Below are 21,700 nucleotides of genomic sequence, written 5' to 3'. Positions count from 1 at the left end.
ACTACTTCCAGCCAGGGGGTGTGGCAGAACCCCCAGCACCTATTACCTATGGATGTTATGAATTCTCCATCAATTGAGGTCTGCCAGTCTAGACTGGATGGCTTCTAACTGATATGCCCGAGTTCCACCAGAAGTTCTGACCTCCTGCATCATCCAGGCCACACTAGAGAATCAGAATGGTCCCTTCTTGCCTTAAAAATCTATTAATGATCTCTCACATGAGAATATCTAGCTTAATAAAAATGTTACAAATCTATTTATCACTTTCCACAGAGGGTCTTGAAAGGTGAGTACAATGGAGTAAACCTGTGTCTGTTTCATGTTTCCCAGAGCTCAAAATACCAGGATCTGTGAGGCAGCATCCCAGCTGAGGCTTCTGTCACCATGAGCAACACAAATTTTTTTTTCCTTGAGGACAACATCGTGTGCCCGATCTGCCTGGAGGTGTTCACAGACCCAGTCACCACTGCCTGTGGACACAACTTCTGCATGGACTGCTTGCAGGATTACTGGGACCATCAAGCTGTGATTGGGGAGTGTCCCTACTGTCCACAGTGCCGAGAACCTTTCAGCTCACGGCCTCGACTCCGCAAAAATATAAGCCTTGGAGAAATAGCAGAAAAGTTCACCCGGGAGGAGGCTCAGGCGACAGCCAAGCTTCCCCTGGCAGGTCCAAATGACATCCCTTGCGATCTCTGCTCCTCTAGGAAAGTGAAGTCCATCAAGTCCTGCCTACAGTGCATGGCCTCCTTGTGCGAAAACCATACCCAGTTGCACTACGAAGACAAAACTTTCAGGAACCACCAGCTGCTGGAACCCATGGGTGACCTGAAAGCCAGACTATGCCAGAAGCACCACAAGCTGCAGGAGCTGTACTGTAGGACGGAGGGTGGGTTAGTTTGCTACACCTGCATCCGAGAGGAGCACAAGAACCATGACGCAATCCCACTACAGGAGGAGAGAGCCAGGAAAGTGGTAAGTATGGATGTCTCTCTTCCTCTGAGCCCAGACTAAGAGAGGGGGGGTTAATAAGGAAGAGGAGTGGGGCCCTCTAGAAAAGCAGATATCTAGGTCTAAAATAAAGACCTGCCTACACTGCATAAAAAGCATGGCAAGGAACCATTCTTTGGAACCCCTTGTGCTTGCAACACCTGTGCAAAGATTTGCACTCACACAAACCAGTCATCCCAGGCCTCTGGTCATAATAATTAGTTACAACACCTGTGTCTGCTAAAGATCGGACGTCTGGCTTAACCAGTACGAATGGGAAACTGTCCTGGTTCAGAGAGTTCTAACACCAGCCTACAGTGCAGTACTTCACTTTTGAAAATTACCCAGAAGCCCTTGTTTTCAGTCACAGTGCTGTGCATTATGGGATAGGTGTTTCAGGAATCCCCCAGAATGCACTGGTACAACCACTGTTGTAAGGTGCCCCATGTGCGCAATGCGCCAAAATAATCAAACACATCACCATGCAGATGTGTAACCATCGCAAGGACAACCAACCCTGCAATAGTTTCTTCACTCACAGCCTGATACAACACCCACTGGAATCCATGGGATGACTATGGGTGTAATCATCAGCTATCAACGGTGCTATGCTGATTTTCCACATCGGAGGGTCTGGTCCATTGATTTCAATGAGAATTAGATCAAGTCTTTAGTGGAGAAACACCCTCTGTATAGTCAATTCTCAGTCTCCTTCCAGGGCAAGCAATTCCAGGGATATTAAAGTAGGTGGCTCTCTTGAGAGAGCAAGTAAATTTGTACCTGACTCCAGAGCAGTTTGTCTAAAATACCTGCAACAGGTTGCTAACTGAGTGGATCTGTCCGATGATTTAAAATAATCTGGGATGCAGAATAGGAGACCTAAAATATTCCCTAGGAAAAACTGATCTAATCAGTCCATGCCTCTGTCTACCAGGGAGCACGTATGCCCGGCGACACAAAGATTTTCAAAGGCACTGAAAGTCAATGGGAATTGGGCATCTACATGCCCTTGAACAACTCCCCATAAGATCCAGTCTCCAGCAGTGGCCACACCTGATGCGTCAGAAGAAGGCAAAACCTCTCTTTAGAGGACCTGGCCAACCGGGCAAAGACACACAGGGATGGAGGCTGCAGAACGCCTTCCTGGCTTCAGCAAGGAGTTCAGCTAACATGCTGAAGCATGAGATTTGAACACACATCTTGTCATGAAACAAAAGCAGCCACTCATATCAGATTCCCGACAGCCATTGCCTTCTCTGCGGAGATCTGATAGTGCTGGAGGGAAGGGGTCTTAGAACTGATGCTCACGTAGCCCTGTTATGGGCACCAGGAAGAGCCCATGGAATTGATAAGAGAGCTTTTGCTCAGTCATAAACATGTGGCAGAAACAGATTGTAACTCAGGATATTCTGCCTTTGCTCTCTTATATCTGTATTGTGGGCCAAGATCCTCAGCTAGTGTAAATTAGCACAGCTCCACTGACATCAGGGAAGCTCTGCTGACTTGCAGCAGATGAGGAGCTGGTCCTGAGCGCGTAGCAGTAAATAGCCCAGTATCCCCTGAGGTGCAGGAATTCCTCTGTCAGGTCTGTTTCTGGTTGTTTAGAAGTCAATCCGTGCGGAAACAGACAGAACGAAACTACTGAAGCCAAAGCAGGGCCATTTGTTGATCTGCTCCTTTGGAATAAAGTTAATTTGCAGTGAATCTGTCATTTATACTAGCGTCCAAGGAGAGGCTTGGCTAATGCACCAGTTGGAACATTGGGTTTTTGAGAATCTGCATTTCATCAGCAGGGAGTTGAGCCGAGAAATTGCCAGATGCTTTTCTGCAGTCATGCTCTCCAGGGCTGTGAGCTTGTTAGAGCTGAGACTGTGGGTATGTCTACACTACGAAATTAGGTCGAATTTATAGAAGCCGGTTTTATAGAAATCGGTTGTATACAGCCGATTGTGTGTGTCCCCACATAAAATGCTCTAAGTGCTCTAGTCGGCGGACCGCGTCCACAGTACCGAGGCTAGCGTCGACTTCGGGAGCATTGCACTATGGGTAGCTATCCCACAGTTCCCGCAGTCTCCGCCGCCCATTGGAATTCTGGGTTGAGATCCCAATGCCCAAATGATGCAAAACAGTGTCGCAGGGGGTTCTGGGTACATGTTGTCAGGCCCCTCCCCCTCCGTCAGAGCAACGGCAGACAATAGATTTGCGCCTTTTTACCTGGGTTACCTGTGCAGACAACATACCACGGCAAGCATGGAGCCCGCTCAGCTCAGCTCACCATCACCATATGTCATCTGGGTGCCGGCAGACGTGGGACTGCATTGCTACACAGCAGCAGCAGCTAACTGCCTTTTGGCGGTAGACGGTACAGCATGACTGGTAGCCTTCATCAGCGATCTGGGTGCTGGCAGCCGTGGGGCTGGCAGCCATAGGGCTGCATTGCACCAGCCCTTGCCTTTTGCCTTTTGGCAGTAGATGGTTTATTACGACTGGTAACCGTCGTCATCGTACTGCAGTGGCTGTCAATCATGGGCACCTGGGCAGACATGCTCAGTCCTATCGAACTGTCTTGACAATGATGGCTATCAGTCGTAGTATGCTATTTTCTCCCAAGCGCCCAGTATTTTCTGCTAAGCACCCAGAAGAGGCTGAGGGCGATCTGGGTGCTGGCAGACGTGGGGCTGGCAGACGTGGGGCTACACAGCAGCAGCCCCTTGCCTTTTGGCAGTAGATAGTATATTACGACTGGTATCCATCGTCGTCATACTGCAGTGGCTATCAGTCTTAGTACACTAACTGCCAAGCGCCCAGTATTTTCTGCCAAGCACCCAGAAGATGCCGAGGGCTATCAGTCATGCTGCACCGTCGTCTTAAGATGTAAAAAATAGATTTGTTCTGTATTCATTAGCTTCCCCCTCCCGCCGTGAAATCAACGGCCTGCTAAACCCAGGGTTCTGAGTTCAATCTTTGGGGGGGGGGGCATTCTGTGTGACAGTTGTTTGCGTTTCTCCCTGATGCACAGCCACCTTTGTTGATTTTAATTCCCTGTACCTGTACGCCATGTCGTCACTCGCCCCTCCCTCCCTCCCTCCCTCCTTCCCCTGGTCCGTCAGATACTAGTTTCGCGCCTTTTTTCAGACCAGGCGCCATAGCTAGCACTGGGATCATGGAGCCCGCTCAGATCACCGCGGCAATTATGAGCACTATGAACACCACACGCATTGTCCTGGAGTATATGCAGAGTCAGGACATGCCAAAGCAAAACCAGGACCAGCCGAGGAGGCGATTGCAGCGCGGCGACGAGAGTGATGAGGAAATTGACATGGACATAGACCTCTCACAAGGCACAGGCCCCAGCAATGTGGAAATCATGGTGTTCCTGGGGCAGGTTCATGCCGTGGAACGCCGATTCTGGGCCCGGGAAACAAGCACAGACTGGTGGGACCGCATCATGCTGCAGGTGTGGGACGATTCCCAGTGGCTGCGAAACTTTCGCATGCGTAAGGGCACTTTCATGGAACTTTGTGACTTGCTTTCCCCTGCCCTGAAGCACCAGAATACCAGGATGAGAGCAGCCCTCACAGTTGAGAAGCGAGTGGCGATAGCCCTGTGGAAGCTTGCAACGCCAGACAGCTACCGGTCAGTCGGGAATCAATTTGGAGTGGGCAAATCTACTGTGGGGGCTGCTGTGATCCAAGTTGCCAGGGCAATCAAAGACCTGGTGATATCAAGGGTAGTGACTCTGGGAAACGTGCAGGCCATAGTGGATGGCTTTCCTGCAATGGGATTCCCAAACTGTGGTGGGGCGATAGATGGAACCCATATCCCTATCTTGGCACCGGAGCACCAAGCCACCGAGTACATAAACCGCAAGGGGTACTTTTCAATGCTGCTGCAAGCCCTGGTGGATCACAAGGGACGTTTCACCAACATCAACGTGGGATGGCCGGGAAAGGTACATGATGCTCGCGTCTTCAGGCACTCTGCTCTGTTTCGAAAGCTGGAGGAAGGGACTTTCTTCCCGGACCAGAAAATAACCGTTGGGGATGTTGAAATGCCTATCGTGATCCTTGTGGACCCAGCCTACCCCTTAATGCCATGGCTCATGAAGCTGTACACAGGCAGCCTGGACAGGAGTCAGGACCTGTTCAACTACAGGCTGAGCAAGTGCCGAATGGTGGTGGAATGTGCATTTGGACGTTTAAAAGCGCGCTGGCGCAGCTTACTGACTCGCTCAGACCTTAGCGAAAAGAATATCCCCATTGTTATTGCTGCTTGCTGTGCGCTCCACAATATCTGTGAGAGTAAGGGGGAGACATTTATGGCGGGGTGGGAGGTTGAGGCAAATCGCCTGGCCGCTGATTACGCGCAGCCAGACACCAGGGCGGTTAGAGGAGCACAGCAGGGCGCGGTGCGCATCAGAGAAGCTTTGAAAACGAGTTTTGTGACTGGCCAGGCTACGGTGTGAAACTTCTGTTTGTTTCTCCTTGATGAACCCTCCACCCCCCCCCCACCCGGTTCACTCTACTTCCCTGTAAGCCAACCACCCCACCCTCCCCTCCCCCCTTCGAGCACTGCTTGCAGAGGCAATAAAGTCATTGTTACTTCACATTCATGCATTCTTTATTAATTCATCACACAACTAGGGGGATAATTGCCAAGGTAGCCCGGGATGGGTGGGGGAGGAGGGAAGGAAAAGGACACACTGCAGTTTAAAACTTTAACTCTTATTGAAGGCCAGCCTTCTGATGCTAGGGCAATCATCTGGGGTGGAGTGACTGCGTGGCCGGAGGGCCCCCCACCATGTTCTTGGGCGTCTGGGTGAGGAGGCTATGGAACTTGGGGAGGAGGGCTATTGGTTACACAGGGGCTGTAGCGGCGGTCTCTGCTCCTGCTGCCTTTCCTGCAGCTCAACCATACGCTGGAGCATATCAGTTTGATGCTCCAGCAGCCGGAGCATCGACTCTTGCCTTCTGTCTGCAAGCTGACGCCACCTATCATCTTCAGCCCGCAACTTGCTCTGTTCATCCCGCGATTCAGCACGCCACCTCTCCTCTCGTTCATATTGTGCTTTTCTGTAATCAGTCATTGACTGCCTCCACGCATTCTGCTGTGCTCTGTCAGCGTGGGAGGACATCTGGAGCTCTGTGAACATGTCATCCCGTGTCCTCCTTTTTCTCTTTCTAATCTTCACTAGCCTCTGTGAAGGAGAAACATTTGCAGCTGGTGGAGGAGAAGAGAGAGGTGGTTAAAAAAGACACATTTTAGAGAACAATGGGTACACTCTTTCACGTTAAATTTTGCTGTTCACATTACATAGCACATGTGCTTTCGTTACAAGGTCGCATTTTTCCTCTTATATTGAAGGCCTGCCGGTTTGGTGTGAGAGATCACTCACGCAGTGCCAGGCCACAGATTTTGGCTTGCAGGCAGCCATGGTAAGACACAGTCTTTTGGCTTTTTTAACCTTCTTAACATGTGGGAATGGTTTCAAACAGTAGCGCTCTCATTTCCCATACCAAGCACCGTTGGGTTGGCCATTTGAAATGGGTTTGCAATGTAAAAGGAGGGGCTGCGGTTTCAGGGTTAACATGCAGCACAAATCCAACTAACTCCCCTCCCCCCCACACCCAATTTTCTGGGATGATCACTTCACCCCTCCCCCCCACCACGTGGCTAACAGCGGGGAATATTTCTGTTCAGCAGAGCAGGAACGGGCACGTCTGAATATCCCCTTAATAAAATCGCCCCATTTCAACCAGGTGACCGTGAATGATATCACTCTCCTGAGGATAACAAAGAGCGATAAGGAATGGATGTTGTCTGCATGCCAGCAAACACCGGGACCATACGCTGCCATGCTTTGTTATGCAATGATTCCAGACTACGTGCTACTGGCCTGGCGTGGTAAAGTGTCCTACCATGGCGGACGGGATAAGGCAGCCCTCCCCAGAAACCTTTTGCAAAGGCTTTGGGAGTACATCCAGGAGAGTTTTCTGGAGATGTCCCTGGAGGATTTCCGCTCCATCCCCATACACGTTAACAGACTTTTCCAGTAGCTGTACTGGCCGCGATTGCCAGGGCAAATTAATCATTAATCATTAAACACGCTTGCTTTTAAACCATGTGTAATATTTACAAAGGTACACTCACCAGAGGTCCCCTGTGTGCCCTCAGGGGATGGGAGCACGCCTTGGGTGAGTTCGGGGGTTACTGGTTCCAGGTCCAGGGTGATAAACATATCCTGGCTGTTGGGGAAACCGGTTTCTCCGCTTCCTTGCGGCTGTGAGCTATCTACATTATCTCCATCCTCATCTTCCTCGTACCCCGAACCCGCTTCCCTGTGTGTTTCTCCAGTGAGGGAGTCATAGCACACGGTTGGGGTAGTGGTGGCTGCACCCCCTAGAATGGCATGCAGCTCCGCGTAGAAGCGGCATGTTTGCGGCTCTGCCCCGGACCTTCCGTTTGCTTCTCTGGCTTTGTGGTAGGCTTGCCGTAGCTCCTTAATTTTCACGCGGCACTGCTGTGCGTCCCTGTTATGGCCTCTGTCCTTCATGGCCTTGGAGACCTTTTCTAATATTTTGCCATTTCGTTTACTGCTTCGGAGTTCAGCTAGCACTGATTCATCTCCCCATATGGCGAGCAGATCCCGTACCTCCCGTTCTGTCCATGATGGAGCTCTTTTGCGATCCTGGGACTCTATCACGGTTACCTGTGCTGATGAGCTCTGCGTGGTCACCTGTGCTCTCCACGCTGAGCAAACAGGAAATGAAATTCAAACATTCGCGGGGCTTTTCCTGTCTACCTGGCCAGTGCATCTGAGAGTGCTGTCCAGAGCGGTCACAATGAAGCACTGTGGGATAGCTCCCGGAGGCCAATAACGTCGAATTCCGTCCACACTACCCCAATTCCGACCCCCTAAGGCCGATTTTATCGCTAATCCCCTCGTCGGAGGTGGAGTAAAGAAACCGGTTTAAAGGGCCCTTTAAGTCGAAAGAAAGGGCTTCGTCGTGTGAACGTGTCCAGGCTTAATTCGAATTAACGCTGCTAAAGTCGACCTAGACACGTAGTGTAGACCAGGCCTGTGAAGGGTGAAGCCTGGGCAATATGTTCAGTAAGAGACGTTCCCTGCCTGCAAGAAGAGCACCTTTTGAATTCAAGGCCCTATAGGGGGGTGTAGTGGTCTGCGCAGAAGGAGCTTTTTGCAGGACGAGGCCATGTTCTGTAAAGCACCGTGTGAATTTATGGTACATTTATTATACTATTACTGTTAATCACACTTGGATGGGAGACCACCCAGGAAACCCAGGCTGCTACCAGAGGCTGTGAAGCTGGCATTCCTTCAAGGTTACTACTGAACCACCTCAGGAAGGTGTGTGGGTGTAGGACTATGTTGTTGAAAGTGCCGCCTCTCTGATGAGATGTAAATTCAAGGATCCCTTGTGGTCATGAAAGGCCTCATTTCATAAGAGTTAGGGACATTACACCTGTGTCCTGGCTAGGTTTTTTCTTTGACCAGTTACATTCACCCAATCTAAATACCCTCTCCAGTTTCAAGTGGACATGTGGCACCTTTAAGACTAACAGAAGTATTGGGAGCATAAGCTTTCGTGGGTAAGAACCTCACTTCTTCACTTGCATCTGAAGAAGTGAGGTTCTTACCCACGAAAGCTTATGCTCCCAATACTTCTGTTAGTCTTAAAGGTGCCACAGGACCCTCTGTTGCTTTTTACAGATTCAGACTAACACGGCTACCCCTCTGATAAGTGGACATGGTAATTTTCACTTTCCTACCTGACCTGTTGTGCAGTGTTAGCTGTGCACTGTTAAACGCTGCCCCATTCCACTCCAAAAGGCACTTAAGTGATTCTTCAAGCTGGCCAGAAAATGGGCTTCCCCAGGAAATTTCAACTTTTCAGTGAAAAAAATATCAAAATCCAAAATATTTCAATTTGGAAGTGCTGCTGCAATGCTTCATGGGAGTTGTAGTCTGGTTACTTCATGGCCGTATTCTCTTCTATGGGCCAGGCTCCCCAACCAGACTAAATTTCCCTTAATGCATCACAGTCTCCCCAGTGTTGAGGAGGAGGCAGTGCATCATGGGAGTCCCGGGACCACAGGTGCATAATGGCAGCATGAAGCACCTACACAACCTCTCCCTTAAGGCACTGCTGGGGCATATCTGAATCAAAATATTTCAGTTTTCAAGCATTGACTTTTTTTTTTTTTTTAATTGAAAACCCCCTTTTTTTTTCCATGGAAAGCTGGCATTTTTTTTAGTCAAAAACCGAGTTTGATGGAAGATTTTTGACCAGCCCTACTGATTCCTGCTTCTAAAATGCTTTGAAATGGAAGCACTATGCAAATGGAAAATAGGTATTAATAGATTTATGCTGCTTTACATTAGTTGAGGGTCTGGCCCATTAGCTGGATATTTTTGTTAGTGATTAGCAGATAACTCACTGACAATACGGATATGTAAATTATCTTCTTTAGGTTTCAGATTGAACACTCCCTTGATGAATGGAGGTAGCTGACAACTCAGAACTATTGTTATAGGCGGTCTCAGGTTCAGGACAACACTGCATCAGGTTACCAAGTCTTCCCAACCATCGGAACTTGATTTTTTTAAGTGAAAGCTGAGATTCGGGAGCACAATTCTTTAGTGAGCAGTGGCTTCTGCAGAGAATTTTGCATTTGTGTAGTCATGGAATGCTACATGTAGGGTGATGCTATATTTACAGTGAATGTAAATATGTTCATTCTTCCTTTCCCAGGTGGAGGCCAAGAGAGTACAAGCCAATGTGGAAAACCAGATCCTGATGATGGCATCAGACAGTCACAAACACAAAGGGAGGGTGATCTATCTCACGGTAAAACTGTTGCTTCCACTCTGAATACATTAGATTCAACATGAACAAAATTATTTCCCAAACATCAAACGGTCAAAGGGTCTTTAATATGGTGGATCTTGAAACAAGAGCCACTGTATCACATGAGACCCAAAGATGGGGGAAGGGGGTCTTTACCCTCAGATGTACCTAGTATTAGAGTCTCTCCCTGTAACTGATCAAGCAAAGAAATGCCATTGAGTTGAGGGTCTGTGTACATTACAGAAAATATTGAAAGATTTTCCAAGGAAGGAACAAAGTTACTCCTTTTTATTATTGTTCATTTGTATCACCGTAGCCCCAACGGTGGCCCACAATCCACTGTGCTAGGGGCTCTACAAACACAACCAAAAGACAGTCCCTGTCCCAAGGAGCTTACGAGGTAGGATCCCAAAAGGGGTCAGATTCTGATCCCCTAACATGCTGAGGAGGCGGTGGGAGCAATCCCCTTGCAGAGTGAGCTACTACTCAGCTTGAGCTAAGGGCAGCAAAATCTGCCCCAAGGTACTTTAACTATCCTTGTAGGGCAGACGCATTTTCCTCTTGTTATCCTATTTACTGAGCCAATCGCCCAGAACCTGCTTGGAGAGAGTGAGGGAGGCACTTTTGGGGAGTGTGTCAGCATGTCAGGTCTTGAATCCATGTGAGTCACAAAGATCAGTGACTGCAGTGTGTGTGTGTGTGTCCTTCCCACCCAGAAAGTGGTCAAGAACTCAAGAGACGAGGTGAACCAAAGCTTTGCGGAGATTATAAAGGAGATCAAACGAATGCAGGTGAAGGTGCTGGAGTTTTTGGACAAGGAGGAGAGAGCAGCCCTTGTCCAGCTGGGGAATTCCATTCAGCAAAAGCAAGGGAAGCTTGCTGACCTCAACAAGCAGAACCTCTGGCTGACAGACCTCCTTGACAATGCAAGTGACCAACAGTTCCTGCAGGTAGAGTTCACCCCTCCACGCTGTGACCACAGTAAACTGCACCCACCAGTATGGCCCGGTTGTCCTTGCGTAAGAGATCTGCCCCATGCTTAGCATCCACATCATCAACCACTGCTCCCTGCAGTTTACTTCTTGCCTGTAGCTGAAGTAGTGTAGTGGTGAATTTCCTATACCCACTTTTGGTGAGTAGAGGCTATGACTGGAGTAGCTGAGAAGGGCCTCACGGGCCGCTTTTCTGGATCATTCCTTACAGCACCTTCTGCTGGGAGAGGCTGGGGTGTGATTCCCAGTTTGAGGACCCTGCACATGGTAGCTTGAAGAGAACTGGCATGCTAATAAATTCCCACCACCCTGAGCATAAGCCTGGGGTCTCAGATGGGCATGTACTCAGAAAGCCCATCCCTGCCACTCATGTTGCCCCAGCAATGAGAGCTAGCGCAAGTATGTCTGAGCTGAGAATCATACCCCCACCTCCAGGTGCAGACATACCCTCAGATTAGAGTAGCTGTGAACACCCTGTAGCTTACTACTGCACCGATTTTTATTGATCATTTTCACTTTATCAGCCAAGGAAACAGAACCATGTGGAGGAGTATCATAAGGGGAAATATTATGGTATGCAACCGTTATTCATCACAAACTAACATTAGTTACAGTATCATTTCTGCCCTCAGATGGATGTGAAGGGGTACAATTAACTTCAAATGCAGAAGATCGTCTATTTGCATTTGCTTTATTTTTATATTTATATTTTTTATTATTATACTTAGAGTCTTTAAATCAAGACTGGATAGCTTTCTAGAAGAAATGCTGCTGCTCAAACAGAAGGTGGGGCATTAGGCGGAAATTACTGGGAGAGGTTCTATGGCCTGTGTTATGCAAGAGGTCAGACTAGATACCAGAGACTCCTCTTCTGACCTTAATCTGTGAATCTATTATTAGTTGTATTAGAGGAACACCTAGATGGGAGTCATCGTACACCACCTAGCACCCCAGACACATAGAACGTGACAGCCCCTGCCACAGAAAACTTACAGGCCAAATAGTCAAGGAGTTATCCCCATTTTACAGATGGGAAACCAAGGCATGGAGAATGTAAATGGCTTGCCCAAATTCACACAGAGTCTGCAGTACAGCAGAGATTGAACCCAAAACTCTGGAGTCCAACGATGCAAAATATTGAATTCATTACTAAACGTGTTTAAGATTGGCAGGTTCTGGTCTGGCCAAGAGAAAGACAGGTAACCAATACAAATCATCAGTCAGACACCACCAGGTTTTTGCAGAGCAACTGGGATGAAGGTAGGAACAAGAGAAACACACTAAACATATTTTACTGCAGGCTTTATATGGAAATCAACAGATGGGAATCTTCTAATAGGAACATTGTGCACCAAAAAGCTAAGCCATGTCATGCTGGGTAAACCAACATCTGCCTAGTTCTTAATTTAATAGGGTACAAAGTAGGGGCAGTTTTTCCCCACAATTCCATTTGGAGGTTTGGAACCCTCCTACAATCAAAGCAACACGACCGTAACCACCTTGCGAATGAATGAATTCCAAACAGCCAGCCCCGTGGCTAGGGTAAATCAACATCACCCCCCACTGAAGCTAACAGAGCCAGGCCAAATTTCCCAAATCGAAAGAGGCTTAAAACGCACTTTGTTTTTAAGAAAACCTCTTTAGCTTTAGAAATAAATCGGACAGTGAGATAGTAACAAATTGGACCATCACAGTAGCCACATTGAGCTGTTAATGTTCTTGCTTACATGTGCTACTAATCCTTGCTTTAAGCACAACTGTTTGTTTTTTCCAGACTGCATGCTTATGTTCTGAGGCAGCGGGGAACTTTTCTTAACACCAAAAACAAGTCAATGTTTCAGTGAAATCCAAGAGGATTTACTTGGATAACAAAGACTCCAGCAAAATGGAGGAAAGGATCTTGTCTGGCAGTTCGAGTGGCTGTAATTCTGTGATTTCATCCAAACAAGTCCTTCAGAAAGGGGCAATTCCACCCTGTGCCACGGCCTGTGCACTACTTAAACCCTATTTTGAGGGCCTAAGGGGAACTTAAGTGGTGCATTGGCTGCAGAGTAGGGTCTCTGCACTGAGGCGAATGTCACCCAGCCCGGGGTCCCGGAACAATGTATATCATGGGGGTGCTGAGAGCTATTGAACCAAACTGTACACCCTGTATCTGATGGAAACCACTTCAAGCCAGGGGGTCCTCTTGACATGTACCCCTTCATACATACACCCTGGATCCTTCCTCAGAGCTGATTGGTGAGAGCGCTGAGTTAGAAAAATTCATTATGGGCCAGATTCCAGTACGCTTACACCAGTTTAGGGTCTCCTTACTCTCCAAGAAGTCCCTTGCACTCTGTGGAGTCCATGGAAGGAAGGGGATCAGGATCTTGCCCTGGGGCCTGGTTTCAATGAATGCTAAGGAGGTTTTAAACAAAAACAAAACAAAACAAAAGTTTCTGCCCTGCTAGGAATTCCCAAAGCTCAAGAAGTTGGGAGCCTGCACCGAACCCATCGTCAGTCTGAAGTGCGAGGAGAGCTCAAGTTTTGTCAGCCTTAAACAGACTCTGGGTGACCTGAAGACTCAGCTATCGATGGTTGGCCTCTGCTTCATCAATAAAATCCTCACGAAAGGTGAGTGAGCTTCTTCCATTGAGATCTGAATGTTTTTCCCCCAAAGGGGGGATTTTCTGTGCAATTCATCCCCACGTTCCAGTTCCTTTGGATGGCTAGGAAACCATCCTGCTTACTGATCTCCCAGCACACAGTCCTGGCCATGGCATAAACATTTTTAGTGGCTGAAATGGGGAATACCCCGCCCTCACCAGGTTTTTCAATGGGGAATTCTGTTTTGCCATTGACTATAGATCAGGATGGACATGGTCAGGACTCCAAAATATCCCCTGCCTCTCCAGTCTAGGGTGGTCACCATTTCCTCCCTTGAACTCCTCCTTCTCCTCCTCTCAAGAATGGCTGTGAACTTATATCTGGCTGGTCTAGACAGTAGGTCAGTTGGCTTCCTCGATGCTGCTTTGCAGAGCATTCAGAGATAGCACCTATGCATCTAGCACCTCCAGCCTTCTATTGGGAGCCCAAATAGAGGCTCTTTATGGAGCAAGAGACTGGAAGATACATCTGATCAATAGTCTCTTGAATTGCTTAGCTACCTAGTCACCCACTGGCTTTGAGCAACTTTGTTCCCCATAATTTCATGTATCTAGTTTCAGGGGTACTAACCTCCAACTTCCATCACAGGGTTTTATTGAGGAGACTCCGAGCCTGTGAAGTCTCATCTCTGAGCTCTTGTTCCTACACAGAGTCCTATTGTCTCCCCCAGCTCACTTTCCCATTCAGTGCTCATGCTCTTGCCTGCAGAATGTGCTATCAGCCACCAGCGTCTCCCCATTAACTTCTAGATTGGGGCACTAGAAAGGGGGCTGGAGTCCAGGATGGGGGCTCCCTCCTTTAGCTCCAGTCAGAATGGACTGTCCCTCCAGTTCAGTCACAAGGACCAAATCCTCGACTGCTGTAAGTCAGAAGAGCTCCATTCACTTCAATAGGTCTATGACATTTCCACCACTACCTCTACATACCATCCTCCAGTGGCTATCAGCTAACCTGGGGGTAGTTGGTGTTTTCTCCAGCCTGGCCAGTCCTAGCTTTATCGATGCTTTGCTGGTATTCACTCCTATTTATGCTTTACTGTTTCTAGTTCCCTTATCTGAAATATGCAAACAGAAACTAACCTTTGACTGTTCCCAGCCACCACACTTGAGTCTCACTTAAAACTGTGACCCCAGTGCTTAAAGTGTGAATCTCATTTCAGATAGCCAGCTGTGTATAAATCCTGCTGACTATGCCACTATGGCATTTTGGGGTGCAACCAGACTGGCAAGGGATTGTGTCACCCCTGCCCTGCAACTTTAGAGGCTCTTAATGCTTTACTTCTGTAGCTCCCACCTGGGCTGCAGGTAACACCCTGAGTGTCTATGTGTGGCTGCAGCTAGCCAGCCTCTCTTCAGACACATGCTGGCTTCCACCAGGCTTATTTACCACTTGCAGGGGGACTCCACCACACTCCCAATCTCAGCCCTTCCCCAAAAATGTGTATTTTGTTCTGCACTGTCCAAGTCCTCTCCTGGGCAGTTCAGATAAAGGTTGGTTGTCCCTGTAAGGGACTAATATACAACTTGCTCCTTTCAAATGGAGTTACCCACACTGGATTAATTTTGATTAAAGAACAAAAACGTTTCTTTAACTACAGAGAGGTAGATTTTGAGTACAAGTAATAAGGCATTAAAGGCAAAAATGGTTACAAGAAACAGATAAAACGCTTCCTAGTACTAAACAGACTAGACGTGGTTCAAGGTGAAGTTCTTACCACAGGTTCCCAGTATCATTGCTTACCAAATTTCAGGTCAGGATTTGCCCCCAAAGTCCATAGGCTGTTTCTTTTGTATTCTTAGGTTGAAAAGAGATGGATAGGGAAAGAACTTGGGGTATTTTTGCCCCTCACTTTTAGAGTTCAGTCACCCTTTGAAATGCATTTCCCTGAGTGTGACCCCTAGAGAAAGTTCTTTCCAGCTGAGCAAGGAGACATGGAGTCGGGGGGAGGAATAGGTGGGGGAGGTTCATGCAGTTCCTTCTGTCCCCTCTGTTTGCTGAGATTCAGATTTTCTTTGTGGTCTTCCTTTTTCCTCACTGTCTGAGGACTGTATACAGCATACATGCAAACTGAGGTAAATACACACCCCTGTGGTTAAGACCTGCTTGACCAGTTTTATCTAATCAGGGCTAAGTGAGTTTGAACATATGATTTAACATTATACAGGGCGGATTTCATACCTTTACACACAACGTTGCTACATACATTTCATCATGAGGTTATCAAGCATTGAGTTATTAGTTTTCAAATGATACCACAAGGCATATTTTGTGCAAAGATTATTACAGTAGTGTGTAGGATATGAATACAGGGGTGCACCCAGTCAGGGTCACACACAATAGGGATGGATTAATTTCACAAGGTTTCAGTTTGAATACACATCCAAAGTCAGGTACTTTGTCCAAGCTCCTACTGCTAGAAATCTCAGGAGAACAAACTTAAACGGTTTCTGACCAGGCTGGGAAATACTGTAAGAACAGCTTCTCTTGTGGTATTTCAGGGTTTCTGGGTCCAGCTCTGGTCAGGAACACACACATGCAGAGACGTGTGAAAATGGGCCAGTTATCTTAACTGAACATTTTCCAACCTGTAGAACACTTCACTTTGGGAGAGGGATAAAGGTCCCAAGTGAAAGGTGGTGGCTTTTTACGCCCACCCCACCCATCTGATCCAAAGCTCACACATCCCCCTGCGCTTCCCAAGCAGCATAAACCCCTGCTGTGTCTCTTTCATCTTACAGGAATAACAATGCAACTCTATGAGGTGATACCAGCAGATATGGACAGGAAGAGCCTCCTGAAATGTAGGTATTGGTACCACGTTTGACCTTTTTCCCCCCCAGTCTTCTTTTTCTGGCTTCTGGGGAGGGTGTAATGTAACTGCTCGAGTTGAGTGTGTCCTCAACTGAAGGAACTCAGCGAGCTGAAGTTGCTACAGTTTGACACAAGACTGGGCAGACCAGCCAAAGATACAGCAAAACATTTATTGCAAGAACGCCGCGAGTTGTGCGGAGCAGACATGGGCCACTTTGGCTAGTACAGCAAAACTCTAGACACACAGTCATCTGCAGGGCCGGCTCTGGCTTTTTTGCCGCCCCAGGCACTCCGGCCGGTTGGGGAGAGCGGGGCCCCGGCCGGGCTCTCCGCCCTCCTCCCGGCACTCCGGCTGGTCGGGGAGAGCAGGGCCCCGGCCGGGCTCTCCGCCCTCCTCCCGGCGCTCCGGCCGCCCGCGGAGCCGCGGCGGGCTCGCCGCCATCCCCCCGGCGCTCCAGCTGGTCGGGGAGAGCAGGCCCGCGGCCGGGCTCGGCGCCCTCCCCTGCCGCGCTCCCCACCAGGGGCGGCGAGGGAGGCGGTGGGAGGCTTTTTTGCCTGGGGCGGCAAAAAAGCCAGAGCCGGCCCTGCCTGCCATAGAGGTGGTTGCAGCTAGAGTTTAGAGCTGCCTTGGCTCATACTATGACAGGGGCCAAACTAGCCCTCACCGTTACAGGAATCAATTCTACCCTATGTCCATCGAAGCAGGAAACGTATAAGCGTCTTTCCAATCAGTTTACTAGTGGCATCTTGTTTAAACAATTGCAGACTAAAGCAAAGGTTGCCTGACCTTAAGTTTTACTGTTGATATCAGGAGATATTTCGGTATAGACGCAGAGTAACCATCAGGTCAAGTTTAACCCAAAATTTAGGTTTAGTAAAAAAATAAAGAAAAATGAGTTTTACAGAAACTGGAAGCCAAACGCCATGTTTCTATGGATTTGTTTTGAAATTCTAATGGAAACAGGTTCCCTGGTTCTTGAAACTTAAGTGCCAATGCATTCTGGGATAAAACTGAACTTGAAATAGACTAGGAGCTGACTGGAAAAAAAGTGAAATTGACAACTATCTAAGCTGAGAGAAATGCAAAAAATAAAATGAGTATAGTAACAGGGGAGTTCGATTTTTAAAATTTATTTCAATTGTAATAAGCTAAAGTTTGTGTAATATAAAGCAGGGGTATTTTTTTAAAAACACCTAACAATGTTCCTTTAATCATTAGTGTATTTTTGATGAGAGATCATGTTGTTAACAATATGGGCCTGCTTTTGAAACGTTCTCTCTAATTTTGCAGGCATAATTGTCTGTTCCTTTGTTTTTTTCCAACTGCAACTAATTGCAGGCATAAGTGATATGATTTAGTAGCCTAAGTACTTGATTTGTGGGCACAATAAAGTAACTGGATCTAGTCTATCATTTGCAACTGTACTTGCAGAATTACAGGCTGGGTTCAGGCTCATATAAAAAAAAAAGTAGCGCTTTGTATTCAGAATAGAGCAAAGGGGTCTTCTTAAACTGGCTTAAAGCCAGGTAGCTTTGCCTAGTTTTAAGAATACCCGAGAAAGTACTTTAAAAAAAAAAACCCACTAATTTCTACTTAGTACTAGCATTTTGTGGTCTGTATCTGCCCTGAATTGGATCTACCATGTCTTAATAGAAAGGAGTTAAGAGGAAAAGTGATATAAGTAATCATAGTATTGGTTACAAATTTAAAGTTAGCTATTGCACAAAAGAGAATTTAAGAGTAAAGTTAGTTTTGAGACCAATTATTTTTCCTATACAAACCCTAAAGTGAAGGAAAATATTTTAAGTTTCTTAATTATCAAAAGGGGTTTGTTTGAATTAAAGTTTCTCCTGCAACCCAAACCCTGCAGCGCTATCCTGGAGAGTGAAACTGACTAGAACTATTTTCCTTGGCTGAATTAGATGCAAAAAGTTAGCCCACAGCATAAATAATGAAAAGTTCTGGGTGGGAGTTGTCTTGGGGCGGGGGGGGGGGGGGGGGAAACCTGATCCCAATTTTGCATCTGGCTTCAGAAGGAGAAGGACTGGGCCCTATATGCATAACTTCTTGATTAGAGAGACAAGATAGGGGAGGTCTTATCTTATAGGACGGGGGGGGGGGCACCAACCTATGGCTCTGGAGCCACCTGCGGCTCTTCAGAAGTTAATATGTGGCTCCTTGCATAGGCACCGACTCCGGGGCTGGAGCTACAGGCGCCAACTTTCCAATATGCCGTGAGGTGCTCACTGCTCAACTCCTGGCTCTGCCCCCACTCCACCCCTTCCTGCTCCCTCCCCTCAGCCTGCTGTGCCCTCGCCCCTCCCCCTCTCCCTCCAGCCTCCTGCATGCCACGAAACAGCTGATTGGGAGGTGGGAGGAGGGATTGGGAGGCACTGATTGGCGGAACTGCCGGTGGGCAGGAGGCGCTGGGAGCGGGGCGGAGCTGATGGGGGGCTGCTGACGTATTACTGTGGCTCTTTGGCAATGTACATTGGTAAATTCTGGCTCCTTCTCAGGCTCAGATTGGCCACCCGTTATAGGACTTTTAAATTATTTTGTTATGGAAGAGATGACAGCTCTAGTTAAAGCTGCTGTATCCATTCCTATTTTTAATAGTTGTTCAGAATTTCTTGAAATTCTCTCCTTTCAGGATAAAAAGATTGTTTTGGCTTCAAGATCCATTTTGTTCAAAAAACATCAGATTGGCTTGTTGGAGTACCAGTAGGGTGGGGAAAATATACTTATTAAAAATAATCTTGCAGGTTTTTGAAGCAACTCTACAGCCAAAATAGCTCAGGATAGAAATTGAGCTTTGCTATGTCAACAGTCCTCAATGAGAAGAGTCCAAGTGCTCAGTGAAAACTGGACTTATTTTGACTGGGGGGGGGAAAAAATGTACTGTGCATGTGAGCCAGGACATCTTACAGAGGGGGGTTAGCTAGGCTAATGATGGACATGACCATATCCCCATTGTCTTGAATGGGAGCAGGATCAGACCCCGAGTGATGTCATGAAAGGCTGCAAGCCCCATGTACGTCATCTGCGGCTAAGCTAACAGAGCAGTGAACAGCATGCTGAAGGTGTGGAAAGCTCAGGGAGAGCTGCCACTCACCTTTTAATGGTCACAGGAGGGAGACCTGCTGCAATTCACTCTAGGAAGGAGAAGGGTTGTTGTCTCCCGTACACCAGTTAAGTTGCACAGTAGAGAGGCTTCCCCCTAAATTACCTGGGATAGGGTGTTCCTAGAGGTGTCTAGCCAAATAATTTCATATTATGGAATTTACACTTGTTATAACCAATTCATAGGCCAACAGAGCTTCAAACGTTCTGGAGAGAAAAGTGGCTTTGTTTTATTGGGGGGCTTCTCTTCCCTCTCTTCTCCCCCTCACTTTTTTTTTATTTTAATAAAAGCCAAGGAGGAGACAATTAAGGCTGCAGTTAAATATTTGGAAGATAAGTCTAGCCTGGCCTCAGGTTGTAGATGCAACTTTGACTCCTCTCCCTGGCACGTGTACTACACGTATATGATCATATGCTATTTCTCAGATACAATATTACACCATGTGGTTTTTTCCCTTTAACTTTAAATACACATGACATTTTCCTGCACAAAAAGCACACATTTACCTACACAGCATATTACATTTTAAGAGCACAACACAGAAGAGTAATGAAAAATGTTCATAGTATTATTTGTATGATCATAGCACCTAGGAGCTCTAGTCATGAACCCGGTCCCCATTGTGCCACCCACTGTATGAACCGAACAAAAAGAACAAACCTACCTCTTTGGAGCTTACAATCTAAGCATAAGGTAAGAGAAGAGGTGGATACAGACAGGGGAGCACAAGGAAATGAGACAATACACTATGACCTACATAGACCACTTGAATTTGCAGCCAAGGCTCTGATCTGGAGCTCCATATGGTACCTGCTCTTTCAGGCTACTTCTGTGCCAGAAGAGAAGCCTGTAGCTGTCTCAAGCAGTAGTATAATGTTTTTAAATATTGACAGAATGCTCAGTGGTGTCTAGGACTCAAGCAGCAGCCCTTGTCTCTCTCTCTCTCTCTCTCTCTCTCTCATTCACACCAGGGAAAAGTCAGGAGTTAACAGCACTGAAGTCAGACTAACACTGGTGTAATGCCAGTGTACATGAGAAGAAATCAGCCACATAGTCCTTCCCCAAGTATCCGGCACTAAAAAAATAAAAATAAAAATCCAATGCATGCCCATTACATGACCACCACTTCTCTTACCACTAGTGGCAAATCCTCTCTGTGGAGAGAGGAAACAGCCCCTTGCCAACTTCTAGGAATAGCTAATATCAGTCCCTTCATCATAGTGTTCCCTGCCCTTCTGGTCTGGGAATGGAACTAGACTGAGCAGGACACAGTTTGACCCCTCTCTCCCCACACCCATCAGGAGTGGATTCACTTTGGCCATATCTCCTTTTGCCTCCTGTGAAACAGACTACTGCAATCTGAACTTCGATCCCAACACCGCCAGCGAGGAGCTCTTGCTGTTCAAGGAGACCCACTCCGTGCTGAACATGGGCATCCTGATGGAGTCTTTCTTTGCGTCCTGCCAGGGATTCAACCACTGGCCACAGGTCTTGTGTACCCGCAGCTTGTGTGAGGGCTGCCATTACTGGGAAGTCGAGGTCTCAGACTCATGGATCTGCTTGGGAGCAACCTACAGTTACATGCACAAGACTGGGAAGAGCTGTATCTTTTACCTGATTGGCCGGAACAATACCTCCTGGTGCTTGGAGTGGGACTCCTTGAAGTTCTCTGTCTGGCACAACAACATCCAAACCGTGGTGAAGGGCAGCTATTACAAGACCATCGGTGTCTTCCTGGACTATGCTGCTGGCTCCCTGACTTTCTATGGCGTCACCAACACCATGAACCTCATCTACCGCTTCCTGACCACGTTCACGGAGCCACTGTATCCTGCAGTCATGGTGAGCAGCGGCGGCTCCATTACCTTGAAGCAGCATCCGTTACCTTGAAGCAGTAAGGGCAGATTTGCTCCCTGTATCCCACAAGGGCTCTTTGTTGCTAATAAAATTCACTTCTACCTTATGGCTGCAGAGCTAGGTTTTTTAATTGCTTGGCTACAGGTAAAAAACAGGTGATGCATAAATGGTGTTTACACTTGATATTCCCCTGGGAGACGTTTGTTCAGTTCTCAGGGTCATCTGGAGGTGGTAGATGATTGTCATCCACTTGTTTATGCCAGCCTTTCCTTTATGCACCATTTCCCCCTGGTGTTCCATTACCTTTGTAATTCTGAAGAGGCTGGGAACCAAGCCTCCTGGGTTTTATTGCTTCTTCTGCCACTGACTCGCTGTGTGACATTGAGCAAGTCATGTAACCTTTCTGTGC

At 47.5% G+C, this 21,700-nt stretch overlaps 1 protein-coding gene across 1 annotated transcript; it reads left to right on the top strand.

The window, feature by feature from the left end:
* The first annotated feature begins 384 nt into the window (after nucleotides 1-384).
* On the top strand, nucleotides 385-21,324 carry LOC135887602 (E3 ubiquitin/ISG15 ligase TRIM25-like). Its single transcript, XM_065415321.1, has 6 exons — nucleotides 385-975; nucleotides 9,765-9,860; nucleotides 10,577-10,810; nucleotides 13,306-13,468; nucleotides 16,240-16,302; nucleotides 20,783-21,324. The coding sequence occupies exons 1-6, from the start codon at nucleotides 385-387 to the stop codon at nucleotides 21,322-21,324; spliced, it is 1,689 nt and encodes a 562-aa protein (XP_065271393.1).
* The last annotated feature ends 376 nt before the right edge of the window (nucleotides 21,325-21,700 follow it).

Source organism: Emys orbicularis, chromosome 13 (genome assembly GCF_028017835.1).
Source record: "Emys orbicularis isolate rEmyOrb1 chromosome 13, rEmyOrb1.hap1, whole genome shotgun sequence".
In the NCBI taxonomy this organism is placed as follows: Eukaryota; Metazoa; Chordata; order Testudines; family Emydidae; genus Emys; species Emys orbicularis.
The sequence above is the reverse complement of the archived record's forward strand: the minus strand, read 5'-3'. Positions and strand labels throughout refer to the sequence as shown.

Excerpts from the sequence above, each read along its gene's own strand:
- LOC135887602 (XM_065415321.1), top strand. The coding sequence starts at position 385 with ATGAGCAACACAAATTTTTTTTTCCTTGAGGACAACATCGTGTGCCCG. Across the intron at positions 9,861-10,576 it reads GGAGGGTGATCTATCTCACG|AAAGTGGTCAAGAACTCAAG; the intron begins GTAAAACTGTTG and ends CTTCCCACCCAG. Across the intron at positions 13,469-16,239 it reads CAATAAAATCCTCACGAAAG|GAATAACAATGCAACTCTAT; the intron begins GTGAGTGAGCTT and ends TTCATCTTACAG.